At 40.8% G+C, this 19,315-nt stretch overlaps 1 protein-coding gene across 1 annotated transcript; it reads left to right on the top strand.

Moving 5' to 3' along the window:
• Nucleotides 1-648: 648 nt before the first annotated feature.
• Nucleotides 649-19,315, top strand: LOC127526107 (uncharacterized). Its single transcript, XM_051920283.1, has 5 exons — nucleotides 649-1,116; nucleotides 7,519-8,223; nucleotides 8,992-9,016; nucleotides 17,225-19,209; nucleotides 19,272-19,315. Exons 1-5 carry the CDS (start codon nucleotides 1,050-1,052, stop codon nucleotides 19,313-19,315), a joined length of 2,826 nt encoding a protein of 941 aa, XP_051776243.1. The 5' UTR covers nucleotides 649-1,049.

Genomic DNA, 19,315 nt, shown 5'->3' with positions numbered 1-19,315 from the left:
AGGCAAGTTTTTAAACGTAATAAATAATATAAAATATTTCATGACACTGTACATTAACAATCTGCTGACAAAATGGTACACATCCTTTTGCAAAAAAAAAAATTCCAAATATTATGCAGCATCAAGGCTTACAGCTCCATCTACCCATCCATTTATTCATTTTCTTGACCTCTTTATCCATTTCGTTACCACAAGGGTGACGCCCATTCATACTTTTTCCACCAGTAACTACTACTGATGTCTGACACTTATATACTTGGGACAGCTAAGGAAAAGCCATCAGAAGACAGCAAATGTGCCAACTCCATACTATCAGTGATTCCAGCTGCTTTCCCATTGTTAAAGTCTACAGAAAGGGTGCCCAAAGATGGACTGATGCCCTGCATATAGGCATAGGTGCCTACTCTCCACAACCTAGAGCTGGATAAGAAGATCATAAAATGGAGAAATTGACGTAGCTGTGTTTTCAGTTCACTAAACAATCATTTTTCAGTTTTTCTGTACATTATCAGGCCATGCTGGTAGCCTGCTCTCGGGGTAGAAGGGAGGCCATCTGCACCGGCATTCGACTCCTCTCTTCTCGCACCAGCACTTCCTGTGCGGCTCGTTTCCTGGCACTACACGCAAGTTTTGGGCCTCGCAAAGCACCTTTCCGTGTGAATGAACGTCGGCTAACGTTACACTCTGGCTCGTGTTACCTTATGTGGCTCACTAAATGTTTAAAGTCTCCAATCTGTTAATCGCCACGACAAGGCGAAGGTGCTGTGGTGATGACTACTTGAGCCAACTCTCGGGATTGAGTGTCCAAGACATTTTCCGGGCATTTACACGGCGAGCTGCCAAAAAATAAAGGATACACGAAAACAGGCAACTGTCTGAAACTGACCGGAAAGCGGGGTTCCCAACAGCGGTAACTGCGCAGGTTGTTTAGCGCACTCTACCCGAACTCGCATTCTTTTGACGCCAAACTCCAGCAGCGTGCGCGAAGATCTGGCGCGACATTGAGCGCGCTTTTCTCGAAATGGCCACGAGCTGATCCGCTACGAGGGATGCGAGTCAGGATGGCGAGCCCCGGGCGACTTTTGACTTTTCTACTCTGTGTGATGCTGCATACCGGTAAGTGTTACCGTTGTAACTGCTGTTTACTCCTCAAGACACTTAACAGTACGTCGCCATACTGTTGTAAATTAAATACTGATTCGTGTAGATCGCTTGCGCATCCACTCATCCATCCATCCATCCATCCTTATAACCCGCGTATCCAGGGAAAGGTCGCAGGTGCTTTCTTTGTAATTTACCTTAATGGTGCGCCACGAAGTGTAAGATAATCTTTCCTCCCGTTTTCCATTTTGTTCCCGCACGTTCCGTCACACGCGGTATTTTCAGAGATCTCAGACTCGGTTCTGGGTTTCCGTTGTGGCGTTTATATATATATATATATATATATATATATATATATATATATATATATATATATATACAATCAATATTCTATGGGCAAATTCTAATGATTGTTTTGTTTCAAAGGGAACATAAAGAGAGAACCCTTTACCAATCAGTAGAGTTAAATTCGCGTATGTTTTTGTTCTTGTGTTTGTGTACCATCCATCCGCCCACTTATTCACTTTCTTATGCAGTTTAGGAATGCGTTGAGCGGGTGCCCATTTAGCTCACCCCGGACGGGACAACAATCCGTCATTTCAAACAAATGATCAGTCGAGAGCCCGTAACTCACCTGTTGGAAGAAAACCCTTTCACATGCAAAGAGAAACGTCAGACGGGTGAATTCAGATTTCGTATCTAATGTACTGGATTTGTGGCACGGTGGCGCAGTGGGTAGCACTGCTGCCTCGCAGTTGGGAGACCTGGGGACCTGGGTTCGCTTCCTGGGTCCTCCCTGCGTGGAGTTTGCATGTTCTCCCCGTGTCTGCGTGGGTTTCCTCCTGGCGCTCCGGTTTCCTCCCACAGTCCAAAGACATGCAGGTTAGGTGGATTGGCGATTCTAAATTGGCCCTAGTGTGTGCTTGGTGTGTTTGTGTGTGTCCTGCGGTGGGTTGGCACCCTGCCCGGGATTGGTTCCTGTGTTGGCTGGAATTGGCTCCAGCAGACCCCCGTGACCCTGTGTTCGGATTCAGCGGGTTGGAAAATGGATGGTTGGATGGATGTACTGGATTTGTGTGATCGCTTCCCACGGTGTTCCGACAGACATGCTTTAACATTACAAAACAGTGTTTTATACCTTTGATTTGATCATCTCGTCATTATAAAGCATTATTTAAGGTAATTCATTGAATTCTAATATATATATATACCGTATATATACATTTGATACTAGGTGCATTTTGTAGTTACATAAATATCTCCCTAACTCTAAGTTTTTAGCACTCTTGGGTCTATCGAAGGAGAACAATATTTAAGAAAAAACTGAGCCGAGCTGTCTTATGCTTATGAAGTAAATGTGTCCTTAATGAGAGTGTTTTTGGTGATCATGCCATAAATATCTCAGTATGAGACAGCGTCTTGTCATTTATAAAATAAATAATTCCAAAATTGTAAAATAGCAGCTGTTCAAACGTGTCATTTCAGGAGGGAGCTGAATACGAATAAACTAAGCTGATTTAACGAGGCTAAAGATGGCTACTTATCCGCAACTCCTTATTCGGCTGGCTACTTATTCGTTTCCAGTCAGCTTCTTATTCACAAACCTTGTGCAAAGCAAGCACTTATTCCACGTTATCAGAAAGACAGATGACTTTGATAGACAACAGCTGTGTTTTCCTTGGCCTAACGTGGATAATGAACGCGATTTACTGTGATGTTTAAATGCCACTATAAAGGGTGAAATGTCGTTACCCCTAACACATACAGTTTTAATTGTTTTAAGACAAGAAAGGTGCCCTTGTGAATTTGTAGTTCAATGAAAACCTGCGTCAAATGGGATAGAAAAGGTGGCACACTGTAATAACTAATGAATGTGATTTACTTTGATGTTTGAAGGGCTCTGTACAGATTTAAATGACGGGTACCTTTGTTTAATTGGATTTGGATTTTGCCCGACTCAATGCAGGTATGTGGGTCATATGGAGTGGACTAGTAAAGTTGGCATACTTTCGTATGTAATGAATGGGATTTAATGTGATGTTTGATGGGCACCATAAAGGATTAAGTGCTGTTGGGCCACCCAAATTTTCACAGTTTTGACAAAACACAGGTGCCTTTCTTAAACTGCAGTTGGGTTTTGCCCTGCCCAATACGGGTATATGGGTCAAAATGGACTGGCAAAGTTGGCATACTGTTCTGCCTAATGAATGGGATTACCTCTGATGTTTGATGAGCACTATATGTTTTTGATGTAAATATCTAATTATTATGAGAAGGCTACCTGTAATTATGAGATCTAATATACTATGCATTTGTGATAATTATCTTATTATTGTGAAATGGTTTCATGTTGTTATTACATAAATATCTCCTTAATTATAGGAGAGCAAATTTCTCCAAGGGGAGAATACAGTCATTGTATTCTTATGAGATACACTTGTCTTCAGTAGTGGTACTCATATTGTAATGTGTACAGATTACAGTTAAATTCATATTTGTATGCTAAAGCAAAATGCAACACGGCACCACTTGCCAGTGTCATGATAAGTAAGAATATAGTAATATTGCATTAACTATTTAAACTCTATTTTGCTTCTTATTATACTTTCTTAATTATATGAGATAACATTTACTTATGAGATCAATATCTCATTATTATGAGACTGTGTCTTGTAGTTGTGAAATAAATATGAAATATCAACACTTTCACTGGGAAGAGAGCTAAGAATAAACTAAACTGAATTATTCTCTATGTATCTTATTATAAGTAAACATACTGGAATGGATTTCAGATGTTCTCTTCCTGTCTGATGGGTTTTCTCTCATTTGCAAGTCTGAAACTGGCCCAGTCTTTGAGAGGATATGCCCCGTGTTGGGGTGGTACTACATCTAGGATTGGTCTCAGTTTTCCACTCAATATTGTTGGGGTCCCTGTAGTCTTAATGTAATGTTTTCAGGTATGTGTTCAATTAGTAGTGAACTACCCAATCTCACTGACATTGCACAGGTGGTAAACAAGCTGAGGGTAGGGAAGTCTGCAGGGATCTGTGGTATCCAGGATGAACTTCTACAGGTTGGTGGTATGGCTGTCCTCCTGTTGCCCCTATCTGGAAAGGGAAGGGTGATTGCCTGGATTGCGGCAACTACTAGAGGATAACACTGCTCTCGGTGGTGGGTAAGGTCCTTGCTAGGGTCGTTTTCAATAGGATCAGTGATCACTTGCTAACGTACCAGCAACCGGTTCAGTCTGGTTTTACGCCTAAGAAGTCTACCATCGATCACATCCTGGTACTGAGGGTTCTCATGGAGCACAAAAGCAAATACTGGCAGAGTTACTTTGCAGCATTTGTTGATCTTCATAAAGCGTTCGTCTCTCTTCATCGAGCTGCACTGTGGGACATCCTGAGACTTCACGGGATCCCTTCAAGGTTTCTGGATATCATGGATGATATAGTGGCTGCATTTGCTGTAGCCAAAGCCCACAAATAGCAATTATGAAAGTTAGCATGACACCTTTATGGGATATTTTACTATTTCTATTATAGTTTGTACCATTTTTATTGATTTCTGAAAAACTAGGGGGCTTTAACCCCTGCTCGTGAACCTAAAACCAGTGCTATGCGCAGTTGTGAAGAGGGGGACTAAACGCACCCCAAGGAGATGAGGCTGCTTCTCTGAAATCCCTCTTATACGGTGATACTATGAGAAACAAATTTAGGAATGCTTATCCTCTACACCCCAAGTTGTAACCTTAGATCTTCGAATGGAGGTCTGCTTATAATTCCAAGAGCCAAGTTTAAAAGAAGTGGTGAGATGGCGTTTTGCTATTATGCACCCAAAATCTGAAATACTTTACTGATAGCAGAGTGGAGGTAGAACCTCTACATTTTCCCCAGATGGTTCTGGGGTTCATCAGGGGTGTGTTCTTGCTCCTACCCTGTTCAGTGCTTGCATGGACTGGGTGTTGGGCAAGGTCTTGGGGTCTAGCGACTTTGGGGCATCTGTTGGTGAAGAAAGATTCACTGTTCTTGACTTTGCTGACATTGCTGTGATCTTTGTGTAGTCAATGGAGGCACTGATTGGGGCTTTCGAAAAAACTGCGTGAGGAGTCTGAGTGTCTGGGATTGCGAGTGTTGTGGATAAAAACTAAGATCCAGGCCTTTAATGGCCTCTTAGGTACAGCCATCAGCGGTGTGTCTGTCTGCATAGAGAGTGTCGACCTCGTCAAGTGGTTTACTTACCTCGGCAGTGACATTCATGTCCCTGGTGACTCTTCCTATGAAGTCTAGACAGATTGGGAGAGCATGGGGGGGTAATGAGGTCACTGAAAAGGGGTGTGTGGTGTTCCCAATATCTATTCAAAAGGACGAAGGTCCAAGTCTTTAGAGTCCTAGTGCTTCCTGTTATGCTATATGGTTATGAGATATGGATATCCCGTGACCTGAGATGAAGACTGGACTCATTTGGTACTGTGTCTCTTCGGTTGCTCATGGAGTCCCGAATGAGGCACATTACCTGCATTGTGAGGGAGCATTGATCACGACACTATGGCCACGTGGTGCGTTTCCCCGAGGGTGATCCAGCTCCTCATTGTTGGGGACCCGAGTGGCTGGACCAGGCAATACCTGGTTGCAGCAGATAGAGAGTTATTTCTGGAGGGGGGGGACTGGACCGCATGTCTGCCTGGGGGGGTTGCCAACCAGGGTCCAGAGCTGTTTCATTGTGTGGTGAGTGTGGCAATGTGCTGTCCCAGTGCATGCTCTCCAGCTTCACCTGACCTGACCTTATCATTTTTTATAAGATCAGAATATTCAAGTATCATTCTCCCTGCTACATACAACAGTCATGATTTACCAGATATCATAAAATATTAATGCTAAACAAATTACAACTTTTGTAAGAAATACTGAGATGAGGTACCCATGCCCATTCTATTGCAGATTAAAAATCATTGTCAGCTGCTTATTTCAATAGAGATGAGGGCTGGAGCATATTATGACAGAATTGGACACAAAGTAGGAACCAACTGTGAATGACATGTGTTCCAGTGCAGGATACATTCACCCAAATTCATTGATACAGAGTCTGTTAAGTGACACCAGTTAACAGAACAAATTTACAAAATGTATGGAGGGGGGAGTCAGGGCTATTAATCTCAACGTTTAAATTTACAATTCATGATTACAAGGCATTTATGAATTGTTAGCAAGACAGTGTTTCATTGAAACAAGGTATTTTCCTTCTTGCATGCTAATATAGGGCGGCACGGTGGCACAGTGGGTAGCGCTGCTGCCTCGCAGTTGGGAGATCTGGGGACCTGGATTCGATTCCCGGGTCCTCCCTGCGTGGAGTTTGCATGTTCTCCCCGTGTCTGTGTGGGTTTCCTCCGGGCGCTCCGGTTTCCTCCCACATTCCAAAGACATGCAGGTTAGGTGGATTGGTGATTCTAAATTGGCCCTAGTGTGTGCTTGGTGTGTGGGTGTGTTTGTGTGTGTCCTGCGGTGGGTTGGCACCCTGCCCAGGATTGTTCCCTGCCTTGTGCCCTGTGTTGGCTGGGATTGGCTCCAGCAGACCCCCGTGACCCTGTGTTCGGATTCAGCGGGTTGGAAAATGGATGGATGGATGCTAATATAATACTACACCCCCCTAAATATCACGTGCCATAATACAGTAAAAACTGAACAAGAAATTAGTATTTTGTACTTTTAGTACTTTTTATTTGGTAGGTGGATTAACCTCAATTCAGGATTTAAAACATGAGTGTCAGTGCGCCTTTGCACAGGCTGTGACATAAGAAGATTATCTATGGATTAAGCAGTACTATCATAGGCCATAGGTGACACTCTTTATTCAGTTTCTTTTCATCATAAGAATTCTCTTTCTTACAAATGTTTAGTAAAGCAATGCTGTTTCAGTTCTAGTTGACATTTGTTGTTTTTCCAAGCTAAAATATTTTAAAAGAAACTTAGAGACCAACAATTTTCCAGAGTTCTAGGTTCAATTTTCTGTTTTCCTCAGAAACTAAAAATATTTTCATTGAATTGTGATTTTACATTTGCCCAATATCAGTGAGTGCTCTGTGCATTGGACTGGTAAACCATCTGGGGTTGGTTTGTACCTTTCACCCAGTGTCGTCAGAGCACAGTTTATCAACCTGCAACCTTGCATTGTAAATAAATAAATATACTTGGAAATGAAATTTGAATTGGTAAAATCAGATGAATAATTTATTTCTGATCCTTATGAAATTTTAGAAAATTAAAACTAAATGTTGAGTGTTTCTGAATTTCAACATTAAATGTGGACAAATTGTTTGAAGAAAAATCTATCGCCATTGGAATCCTCTAGATCAGTGTTAGGCAACCCCAATATAGTTTATTCCTTATAAGTGTGTTTGTTCTTGTTTTATTTTTCTAGACCTTCTTAAATCTACTTCCGAGGATTTACCATCTTTCCAGAGGATCCAACAGGCAGCTCCTAGCCTCATCACTCGCAAAGAGGTTCTAGAAGAAGTGCAGTTAGTATGGGATTCCAAGGACCTGCTTGCCAACAGCACAGAGCCTTACAGAATCTTGTCCCGTATGATGCCATACCTCTCTGTGAGCTGGAGCAGCCGTTTGATGAATGATGCACTAGACAGCCTGTTTCAAGACTCGGAAATGGAGCCGCTTTACACCTCTGCTAAGACTCTTTATTTAGCCTATAACTTTCTTTTTCAGGACACTTCTCCCCAGCGTCTTCCTGAAACACTGCTCTGCATAGCACAAGCCAGGCAAGACTGTACTTCCAGCCATCTGCTAGCACGGACCTTGTCTACTCAGGTGGAACAGTCACTGTTAGATGTGCTGGAGTCAATAAAGAGTCCACCCTGTTGGGGCACAGGGAGATCTTTCACAACTGGTGCTCAGTACCTGCTGGATCAAGCTGGAAGTCTGAGGGACACTATGGTTTCCCTCTTGGCTTTATTGCCTTCAAGGCTGTTGATAGTGTGGAGGGCCCTTGATATGTACATTGCAGACCTCCTCTCCGCTCTGATTTCTGCCCCTGTTGATTTTGCAATAAATCAGCTCCAGATGCTGATTGATGTCCCCAACTTGGATCAATCTGAGAAATGTCCACAAGGTAAGTAAATGAAAGGAATACTTTCAGAGTTGGCCTGTGACTAAAAATGGTTAAATGGAATAGGAGAAGTGGTTGTATATATACAGTACATTTGCTTTACAGAAATAAAGTAAAATATTATTTGAGACATTATCTAGGGTGGCACGCTGGCACAGTGGTAGCGCTGCTGCCCTGCAGTAAGGAGACCTGGGTTCGCTTCCCAGGTCCTCCCTGCATGGAGTTTGCTTGTTCTCCCCGTGTCTGCATGGGTTTCCTCCCATAGTCCAAAGACGTGCAGGTTAGATGCATTGGCAATCCTAAATTTCCCAAGTGTGTGCTTGGTGTGTGTGTGTGCCAGCCCTGTGGTGGGCTGGCGCCCTGCCCAGGGTTTGTTCCTGCCTTGCACCCTGTGCTGGCTGGGATTGGCTCCAGCAAACCCCTGTGACCCTGTGTTAGGATATAGCGGGTTGGGAAATGACTGACTGACTGACATTATCTAGGATGATGTACTGGTATATGATGCAGAGCTGCCTTCTGCCCTTTATCATTACTCCTCTTTAAGGCTTCCACAAGTTGTTATCCTGATCAGATTATAACAAATGTGTTTCGTTTATTTAAAATTACAATTATATTTGTATATACTTAAAGGCTTTAAATCTTTTGTTTGTTTTAATTCATACTTGGACATATACAGTAGTTTGTGTGTTCTGGCCCATTTTGTGGTTTTTATACCATGGTGTGCTTTGTACTGAATGCTATTAGTTTATCTTCTCTTTCTGATCTTTGCAGGTAACTTAAAACAACTCCTCTTATGGTAAGCATGGATTATTTTAAATGTTGTTTTCCACTCATTCATCCTTTTCCTATTTACTACTCTGTCTATATGTCTACCAATGTTTACCCTCATTTTAGGCATAAAGAATATATAAAGAATAGAGCAGAGCAGCTTATAAAACAGCTTGCAGTCATCATCACCAAATCTTTTGTCAAGTGCTATATATATATATATATCAATATTTTGTGCAGATATTCTTAGTATTAACAGATATTTTTAGGCAGGTCGCTTCAAAACACTGTTTACAACAGGAAAAGATGAAAATTGAAACAAGTTTTAAAATCTATGAGTCCAGTATTAGTTCCATTTCGGAAGTAATAGGCTGTAATTTAAAAATGATGATTACCAGTTACTGACTCGTGTTTCAGTATTAATATTTAATTTCAATTGCAGTTAGCTTGAAGGTAACAGTAGTTTGTATTCAGTTAGCTTTTGCAATATGTCAATTAGTAAACTACTTTATACCTCATTGAGCATTATTAATAAATAGCCAGAGTACTGTGGTATAGCGGGTCCGCGGCTCAGAAAAAGTGTCCGTTTTTAACAAATAATTAATTGGCCGTGTCATTCTCCATGGTTGCGCGCTCTTGCAGCTGCGGGGAGTTGGTGGAGTAATTGGGGCGACATGCACGAAAAGAAAGGAGGTTAAAGGATGAGAAGGAAGGAGTGAGCGAACAAGCTCGATAGAGAGAGAGAGAAGGTAGGCAGCCTAGATGAGAACGCTTAGAATTGAGCGTACGGCCAGCGTTTGGGTTGGTAAAGTGGGTCACTCTTGGCTGAGTAATTTCCTGGAGCCGGAGGGCAAATGGTAGTAGTGACTCTCCACCAGGCAGCGGGAGTCAAAGGTTCAGATAGGGAACCATGGTCCAGGGAGGACTTGAGCCTGAGTCCAGATTGGAAGCCCTACTGTGGAGCCATGGACCAGTAAGGACCCAAACTCATAGTAGATGGTTGGCTGCACTTGATGGTAGGACGTCTCCTCTGTTGCGAGGTTTCTTGCAGGATAAACAGAGGAGGCATCAGTTTAAGAAGAGACATCCGACATTTAACAGAAGACAGTTTCCTGCCAGTTGTTTTAACCTTGTTTTTATGGATTCATTATTTATTTGATCATTTTAACATCCACATCTCGCCTGTTTTTATGGATTATTTATTTAGTGAACTTTTAGCACTGCACTTTTGGAACATAGTTTGGTTTTTGATATTTGACTTGTTTTAATAAAAGTAGTAAGTACTTTTCACCTTCCCCTTTGCTTGGTGTGTTTGTTCTCATGTGTTCAGCTCATTCCTGAGGCTCCTGTTGGGACCCGGTAGCGTGGGGCCGATCCACACCGTCACAGGTAGTAGAATAATTTAAAAATATTTCAGACTCTTGCCCTATGCGTACATTCGCACTTCCACTTTTGTTGTGTCACCTAAACCAAACTAGCCTTGAGTGACAGGGTACACAAACCTTAAGAGTTGTATTGTATAAAATGGATAATGTAACCACCACAATGCTGTGCCACAACCCAAGACACAGTAATGCCCAACAACTTTTAGGATTAAATAAAATATATTTATTTAGCCACAGCACCTCTCCAACAATGATCCTTCCAAAGGTAAGAACAAAATGCACAATACAAAACAAATTCTTCCTGTTCTCTTCCTCTCATTGAGGAAGCCAGACCCGGGAATGCTTATGGTGTTACGCCATGTCTCTCTGTAAACACTTCCAGGCCATAAAGAAAGTAGGGAGGTCCTCCTACAACATTGCCCTCTGTCAGCGCTCAGGGAACCTGAGAGGGTTGCACTTCTGTACTCCAACTCCCAAGCACCCCTGCAAGTGTCCCAAATAGGCTGACAAATGAGGACCACTGCCACCTGCCGTATGCCGTTTTAATTAACTTACTGATTTGGTGGGCTGTTTTGAAGTGATGTTACCAGGCAAGCACACCACAGTGTAGAACAGTATACTGGCCATCACAGAGTTATAGAAGGTATGAAGGGTGCCACTTTCTACCTTAAAGGAACACAGTCACCTAAGGAAAAAGAGCCTGCTGTGCCTTTTCTTAAATAGCTCCTCTGTGCTCCGAGACCAGTCCCATCTGTCATTAATGTAAACCCTCAAGTACTTGTAAGAGTAAACCACCACTGCATTCAGTCCTTGAATAGTGACCGGACCTAGAGGCTCTTTGGTACAGTGAAAGTCAATAACCAGTTCCTTGCTTTTGCTGATGGTAAGATGCAGATAATTCTCTTGCACCAAGAAACAAAGTTCTCCACCTGACTCCTATATTCTGTCTCATCCTCTTTATCAATACACCCCAAAAGTGTAAAATCATCAGAGAATTTCTGCAAGTGGCATAGCCAGATGTTATATTTGTAGTCGGAGGTGTGAAGAGAAAAGCGGACAGGATTGTTCCTTGTGGTGTTCCAGTGTTGCTCACATCCGTATCAGAGACACAGTCCTTGAGTCTTACAAACTGCAATATGCCTGACAGATAGTCAGTTACCCAGGGCATCATAGGCTTATCCACCTGCATATCTCTGAGTTTACCACTTAATAGGGAAGGCTGGATGGTATTGAAGGTGCTAGAGAAATCAAAAAACATAATTCTTACAGTGCTGTCATCTTGTCCAGGTGAGAAAACGCTTTGTGGAACAGATAGATAATTGCACCCTCCACTCTAATCTTTGTCCAATTGGCAAACTGCAATGGGTCCAAGGTTGTCATCATATAATGTCAGGTTATGGTGTTCTTGGAGTTTATCTGCCTGTGGACAAAAATGAGTCCATCAAATTTATTGTGTAATTTGGTGTAAGACTGTACATCGATAGAATTTGATGGGGGCAGCGTCCGTGATAAACCTGTACTGGCAGTATAGATGGCTTGTATTTAGAACCGAGGAAACTATGACTATCCGAGTGTTTTACAAACTTGGTTTCTCAATTACAGGGTTGTAAAGAGCCTCGGATACAAAGGCAGAAACCAACTAAGGACAGGGTACCAGACCATATATCATGACCAATTTAAAATGGACAGTTAAACTAAAAAACACACGTATTATGAATCAGGCGAAACAAGCACAACTGGTCATCTATATGACCGCAGGATACAACATGCAAACTCAGTGCAGGTAGTGACCTGGCTAGGAAACAAATCCTTTTCCATGGAAGCAATGAAACACTGCATCACCATGCTGCCAGCTGTGAATATAAGAACAAAAACAATTTACAGGGAATAAGCCAGCCAATTCATATATTTGAAACGTACACACAGTGCCAATTTTAACTACTTTCTAGGTAAATCATCTATTACTTTTATATAACATTAATGAAATGTCCATGCAATGTCAGAACAAACCTAATGAAAGTCAGTGTCACATAGAACTGGGAACTATTCTGGCAACTTCATACACAAGGTAGGAACCATCACCGGACAGGGTGCCAGTCCATCACAGAAGACACTTAAGCATACAGTATACCCCAGTGAACTTGAACGCAGCAGAAAAGAAGTCTCATCTGCACATTCCAAGATGTGGGAGGAAAGAGGATTTAACACAGAAAACAGGCGTGAAGAATGTATAACCTCCAAACAGGCGATGCCCTGGAAAGGATTTAAAATCAGGTTTCTTGAGCTTTGAAGCCCCACAATGCAACTCATCCCTGGCTTTAATGTATTAAAATCTATCAACTGTTCTCTTCATATTTCCTAACTCAATAGTCATTATTTTTTATTTTATTAATATCAGTGGTGACCCCTGTGTACTTAACACAGGCGATGTACAAGGCATGGCCTACTGGGAGAGGCCATTTTGAGGGGTAGACCCAGGACAATGCTGAGGTATTATATCCCTTGGAAGGTCTAGAGAAAATGCTGGAAATAGGGAAGACTGGTCAGCCCAGCTCAAAATTTTGCTACTGCAGTCCTCAACAGGAAAACAGAAAGAAAAAAAATGGTGATAATGATTAAAGATTTTTGTTTTGCAATTTCTCTGTCAATTAAATTTCACACTGCAGTAAGAAGTAAGATGGCTACAAAAGCACTAAGCTTATTTTAATCATTTGGTGGCTTTCTTAAGTGTCTTCTCCTTTTTCAAGTGTAAATTTTCAGTAGGATTTTCCTTTCAAGTGTTTTTACTTCTCTTCAGTCATAATTTTTCTATTCTGTTTTGGGAACTGTTTTGCTTCTATATAGGATATATACTTCAGAGTCTCATTGTAGATCCACAGAAATCTTACTCAGTACTTTTATAAAAATGTTGAATACCATGCACAATTAATAAACCCTTTGTTCATCCCAATCACAAGATCCTGACTTTCAGTTTAAATACTGGTAATTGTTGCCTCTAGAATGTAAAGAAAGCCAATTAGCTTAATAAAATTGATTGATAAGTTGGCCTTCCAATACCTGTGTCTTGAGTGCTTTGTACACCGTTTCCCTGGCCTAAGCGTCATCAGACAGACTTTTCACAGCAGAAATAGACAAAGCATCTGTATTACTGTTGTAATTTATAACATCTGTAGAAACATTAGCACTGGGCATGAGTAGGTACTCATCTCTGCAGTGACAGATGATCTATCCACTTGAGGAGTCCAGTTTACTATAGCCTCAGGTTATACATCCGATCCTCAGAGATGCAGCAGTTGTAGCAAACTTCATTATTAAGCAGTGATAATAGCTGGTAAATCGTAAAAATCCCCTGGAAATGGCCAGTACTTAATTGTTCTTTTACTGGCTTACACTTCTATTCATCTACTTTGAATTATGTAGCCCAGATATTCTATTCTATTCTATTCTATTCTATTCTATTCTATTCTATTCTATTCTATGTACAACCATTATCAGTGACTGCATCACTGTATACAACCACTACATTTGCTTTGCCATGTCATGCTATGATTTAACATATTATTTAAATATGAATTAAATTATTATTATTATTATTATTTTTATTAAGTTTTATTGTAATCATTCCATACAAATAGATCAATTTATAACCAAACAAAATTGAAGACAAATCAAACCCCACCCCTGAGAAGGAGAGCTTAGCTAAAGGAGAATTGCTTAGGGCTTTTTAATAAGACAACAATAAGCAAAAGAAAGGGAGAAATAAATATATATGTAAATAAGAGATGGAGAAGGGAATTAAATGCGGTAATAGTATTATGAATATGAATTAAATTAAATTAAATCTTCAGACAGTGGAGCAGCTTCAGCGACAGACTGCTCCACTGACAGACTGAGGAGATCTTTCCTCTCACAAACTATGCGACTCTTCAATTCCACCCGGGGGGGTAAACTTTAACATTATTCAAAGTTATTGTCTGTTTTTACCTGCATTTTTATTACTCTTTAATTTAATATTGTTTTTGTTTTTTTGTATCAGTATGCTGCTGCTGGAGTATGTGAATTTCCCCTTGGAATTAATAAAGTATCTATCTATCTATTTATCTATACAGCAGCATTTACCTAAGCTATTGTATACTAAAATGTCTTAAAACATTGTAAAGTCGCAATGGGAACACTATATACTGAAAAAAAATGTTTTTCTCTAATGTCTCTGTTATGAAAGTTATATGTCAGTATCCAACTGATTTTCTAACCTTACCTCGTTCAGGTTAGCAGGGACCACTAAGTGTCTTATGGCGAAATCAAGGGTCCTGATTTAGTATGCAATTTACAACTTATGTATTCTCATCTGCATGAGGCTTTGAACAAGTACAGTGGTTCACAAACGGTTCACGAACGCCTCGGTACACATACAACTCGGTTTACGACCAAAAAGTTCGCCAAACTTTTGCCTCGGTTCACGACCACACACTCGGTATACGAACAAGCCAGTTTCCCTTTCAGTTTGTGCGCAATAATGATTTCCGCACGTGTTGCATTGTTCTCGGTCAGACGTGAACTGTTGAACTGCTGCAATGTAAGAGAGAGAGAGAGAGAGCAGGCAGGCTTGTGTGCTGATGAGAGAGAGAGAGAGCAGGCAGGCTCGTGTGCTGATGAGAGAGAGAGAGAGCAGGCAGGCTCGTGTGCTGATGAGAGAGAGAGAGAGCAGGCAGGCTCCTGTGCTGATGAGAGAGAGAGAGAGAGAGAGAGAGAGCAGGCAGGCTCGTGTGCTGATGAGAGAGAGAGAGAGAGAGCAGACAGGCTCCTGTGCTGATGAGAGAGAGAGAGAGAGAGAGCAGGCAGGCTTGTGTGCTGATGAGAGAGAGAGAGAGAGAGAGCAGGCAGGCTCCTGTGCTGATGAGAGAGAGAGAGAGAGCAGGCAGGCTTGTGTGCTGATGAGAGAGAGAGAGAGCAGACAGGCTCGCGTGCTAGAGAGAGAGAGAGCGCGTGCAGCTGAGAGCGATCCTGTACACACAGCTGAGCAGGGAGCCTGGGTGTTTGTCAGTGTTATTCAATGTTTTTACATTAGTTTACTATTACACTATGCATTCTATGGTGTAATTAACTATATTTGTGCTTATAAATATTTTTAAAAATATATTTACATACAGTTCGTACGGTCTGGAACGGATTAATTGTATTTACATACAATCCTACGGGGGAAATTGCTTCGGTTCACGACCAATTTGGTTTACGACCAGAGGTTTGGAACGAATTATGGTCGTGAACCGAGGTTCCACTGTATCATAGCCAACTACATCTAGAGATTTCCATTGCTTTCATTTGCCCATATTACATAAAAAGGTAAATAACTGGAATTTCTTTATTTATAGGGAAATGACTCGCAGTATTAACAAAAATCATAAGATGAATTTAGACAACATTCTAACTACTAGAATAACTGAATTGCCACACTGTATACAATATATTACCTACACAGAAAAATGCACATATACAGTTATGTATTTCAACGTGATACCACGTTTTAATAACCTGTCAATTTTGACACTGTGTTGCACTTGTAATTTGTTCAGTGGCATCGGTTTTTGTTATACATAACATATGTGTTTGGGTTTTCTTTGATTCAATGACTGATTTATTTTAATCAGTTTAATTTCAACTTCCAGATCAAGTAAAGATTCCAGATTTACACTGTTCCATATTGCAAAACACAATTTTAACAGGCAAGTAAGATTCACTAAATGCACATCCACACAACTTTGTGAATTATTGGCTTCCTTTTTTGACATTGGTTTATTTGCTTCTTGACATTTCTATCACAAGTGTTTGTGTCGCCTATTCAAAAGGCATATCTTTTTTCATCCCATTATCATGTCCCTGCAGAAATGAGAAAAATTACCTTTAGCCCATTTCTCTTGTTCATAGTTTTTCTTTTAAATATATATCTCTTCTCTGTATTCAGGTTTATCAGCCAAAATCTCTTCTTATTTGTTGTAATCTTGTAAGTTACCTTTTTCACATGGATTATGTTCCATTGTAGGCATAATTCCTACCTACTAAATACAATAGTTATTCAGATGAAGAAGGGTGGTACTACGTGTCCATTTTTAACTTTCCCAAGCAGGTAGCTTAAACAAATATGTAGTGGGTCTTGCCATCATAACTGTTCTTGCTGAAGTCACTTTATTGCAAGCTGTATCGAATCCTAAATGTATGAATGTGAAAGCCTGGGCTCATCAAAATACACGGATGTACTATGTTTGTACTACAGTAGTTACCTCGGAACCAGCCAGTTATTCACAATTTAGCTTTTTGGATTTTCAATGGATGTACTCTACTAAATCAGATCTTATCTTAGTTCAACTTTTAATAATTTCTTCTTTAAGTCTTTTTTTCAGCTAAATACAATTTATTCTTATAAAGCACACTTATCACTTGTAAGCTGCATTACACAGTATTACAAGCAGAGTACACTTAAAGTAAAAAAATGAAAAGCAACAAAAACATTACATATATTGTACATATATTTGAAAATCTATAAAGCTGAAATGTGTATAATTGATTGGTTCTGAAGTAACTCCTGCAATCTGAACACAGTGCTTCCATGCATGTATTTCAATGCCCCCATGCTTTTACATTCATACATTTGTGATAGAATATTGCTTGCAATAAATACACAAATATATAAGTTCAATAAAATCAAATGCAGCAAACATAATTAGAAACAAAAACATTAATGAATTAGTCCAACAATCTCTCTCCCTTCAATATTTTTGTTCATGTTTGATGTTTTATAAACAGTTCTAAATGTTTAATTGCTATTTAACATACCTTTTCTCTATATTCTGCAGGGGGTTGCAGAATAATCTGACGTGGAACTTTGATGATGTCATCCTCATTCCATATGGGTGTATGTACCTGGGGCTGGAATGCCCTTCATTTCGATTTATGGACCTTCCACTGTCTGACACTCCCAAGAACTGTGATCAGTTCAATTTCACAGCTTTCAACAGTACCATCTGTTCAAGACTACTTGAGTTAAAAGACAACTCTAGCCTGCTGTCCTCACTTTGCAGCATCCTTAACAGTCTTACCCTTCAGCAAGCCTCTCAGTTGGCCATTAAAGGTTGTACCAAAATTGCCACCATCTCATCCTCTTTTCTGGAAATGTTAAGCTCTTACATGGACAGCTGTCCTTCATTTTCTAGGTCTGTGAGATCTGTCCCAGTTGAACACCACAACATTAGTGACCTGGACTGTACATATAGTAACTGGACACAGGCAAATATAGTGGACCCTGCTGCTGTTTTTTTCTGCAGTGAGAATGATTCCCCTCAGTTTGCACAGGATGTTTGTAGCAATGAGGAACTGCTAACCATTCTGCTGCAAAATTCAGATAACATGTGGTTGGAGGCCTACTGTGCAAACTATACTGAGGAGGGTACACAGCTTGTCAGCAACTGGCTGTGTCGCTATTCTACTTGGGTAGCGGGCTTCAATGATCCCACACTTGTTGCTTTTTGCTGGGAGAATGACCGTGTGCAGTTTGAGAAAGCACTCTGTGAGGACCTTCAGCTCTTCCTTAGTATTATGGCCAATGCTGAGAACAGCTGGCTTTTCCCAAACTGCACTGAATATGAACCACCTACTGCAGACACCTTACAGAATTTGAAGCAGTGGTGCAATTACTCAAAGTGGCAGGACCCAGAAGTCATTGATGAGTCAATTGTCACTTTCTGTGCATTCCATGATACCAACTTCACAAATCTAATTTGCAGCAACTTTTCTATCCTGGAGGCACTCCTGAAGAACCAGTATAACTCATGGCTACCAAATATCTGTACCTTGCCCACCCCTACAGAAGTACCAGTGATTTCAGTTCCTCCTGACTTGTGCAGCTACTCACAATGGATGGATATGGAGGTAGATTCATCTATCATTACTCTTTGCTGGCAACTTAATCTGATTAGCTTCAAGATGAATGTCTGCTGCAATGTGGAATTACTAGACAGAATAACTCAAGACCAAAGCAACAGCTGGCTCCTGTCTGCTTGTCAAGGGATCAATAGAAACTCCACAGAAAATGAAACACAAAATGTGGTTAGTGCTATGTGCCAGTATCATACATGGGTCAACTTAAAATCTGTTGATATGACTGATGTAGCTGCTTGCAGTGAGTTTGATCCAGACAATTTTATAGAGAATGTCTGTTTCAATCACTCTGTACTCCAGGGTCTGCTGAGTATCTCAGAAAATACCTGGCTTATTGAGTACTGCAGTAAGGCTGATAAATTCCGACCTCAGGAGATGTGCCAGTATCATACATGGGTCAACTTAAAATCTGTTGATATGACTGATATGGCTGCTTGCAGTGAGTTTGATCCAGACAATTTTATAGAGAATGTCTGTTTCAATCAGTCTGTACTCCAGGGTCTGCTGAGTATCTCAGAAAATACCTGGCTTATTGAGTACTGCAGTAAGGCTGATAAATTCCGACCTCAGGAGATGTGCCAGTATCATACATGGGTCAACTTCAAATCTGTTGATATGACTGATATGGCTGCTTGCAGTGAGTTTGATCCAGACAATTTTATAGAGAATGTCTGTTTCAATCAGTCTGTACTCCAGGGTCTGCTGAGTATCTCAGAAAATACCTGGCTCATTGAGTACTGCAGTAAGGCTGATAAATTCCGACCTCAGGAGATGTGCCAGTATCATACATGGGTCAACTTCAAATCTGTTGATATGACTGATGTGGCTGCTTGCAGTGAGTTTGATCCAGACAATTTTATAGAGAATGTCTGTTTCAATCAGTCTGTAGTCCAGGGTCTGCTGAGTATCTCAGAAAATACCTGGCTTATTGAGTACTGCAGTAAGACTGATAAATTCCGGCCTCAGGAGATGTGCCAGTATCATACTTGGGTCAACTTAAAATCTGTTGA

The sequence above is a fragment of the Erpetoichthys calabaricus genome, chromosome 17 (genome assembly GCF_900747795.2).
Source record: "Erpetoichthys calabaricus chromosome 17, fErpCal1.3, whole genome shotgun sequence".
Taxonomy (NCBI): domain Eukaryota; kingdom Metazoa; phylum Chordata; class Cladistia; order Polypteriformes; family Polypteridae; genus Erpetoichthys; species Erpetoichthys calabaricus.
Note: the sequence above shows the minus strand (reverse complement) of the source record. Positions and strands in the feature narration are given on the sequence as shown.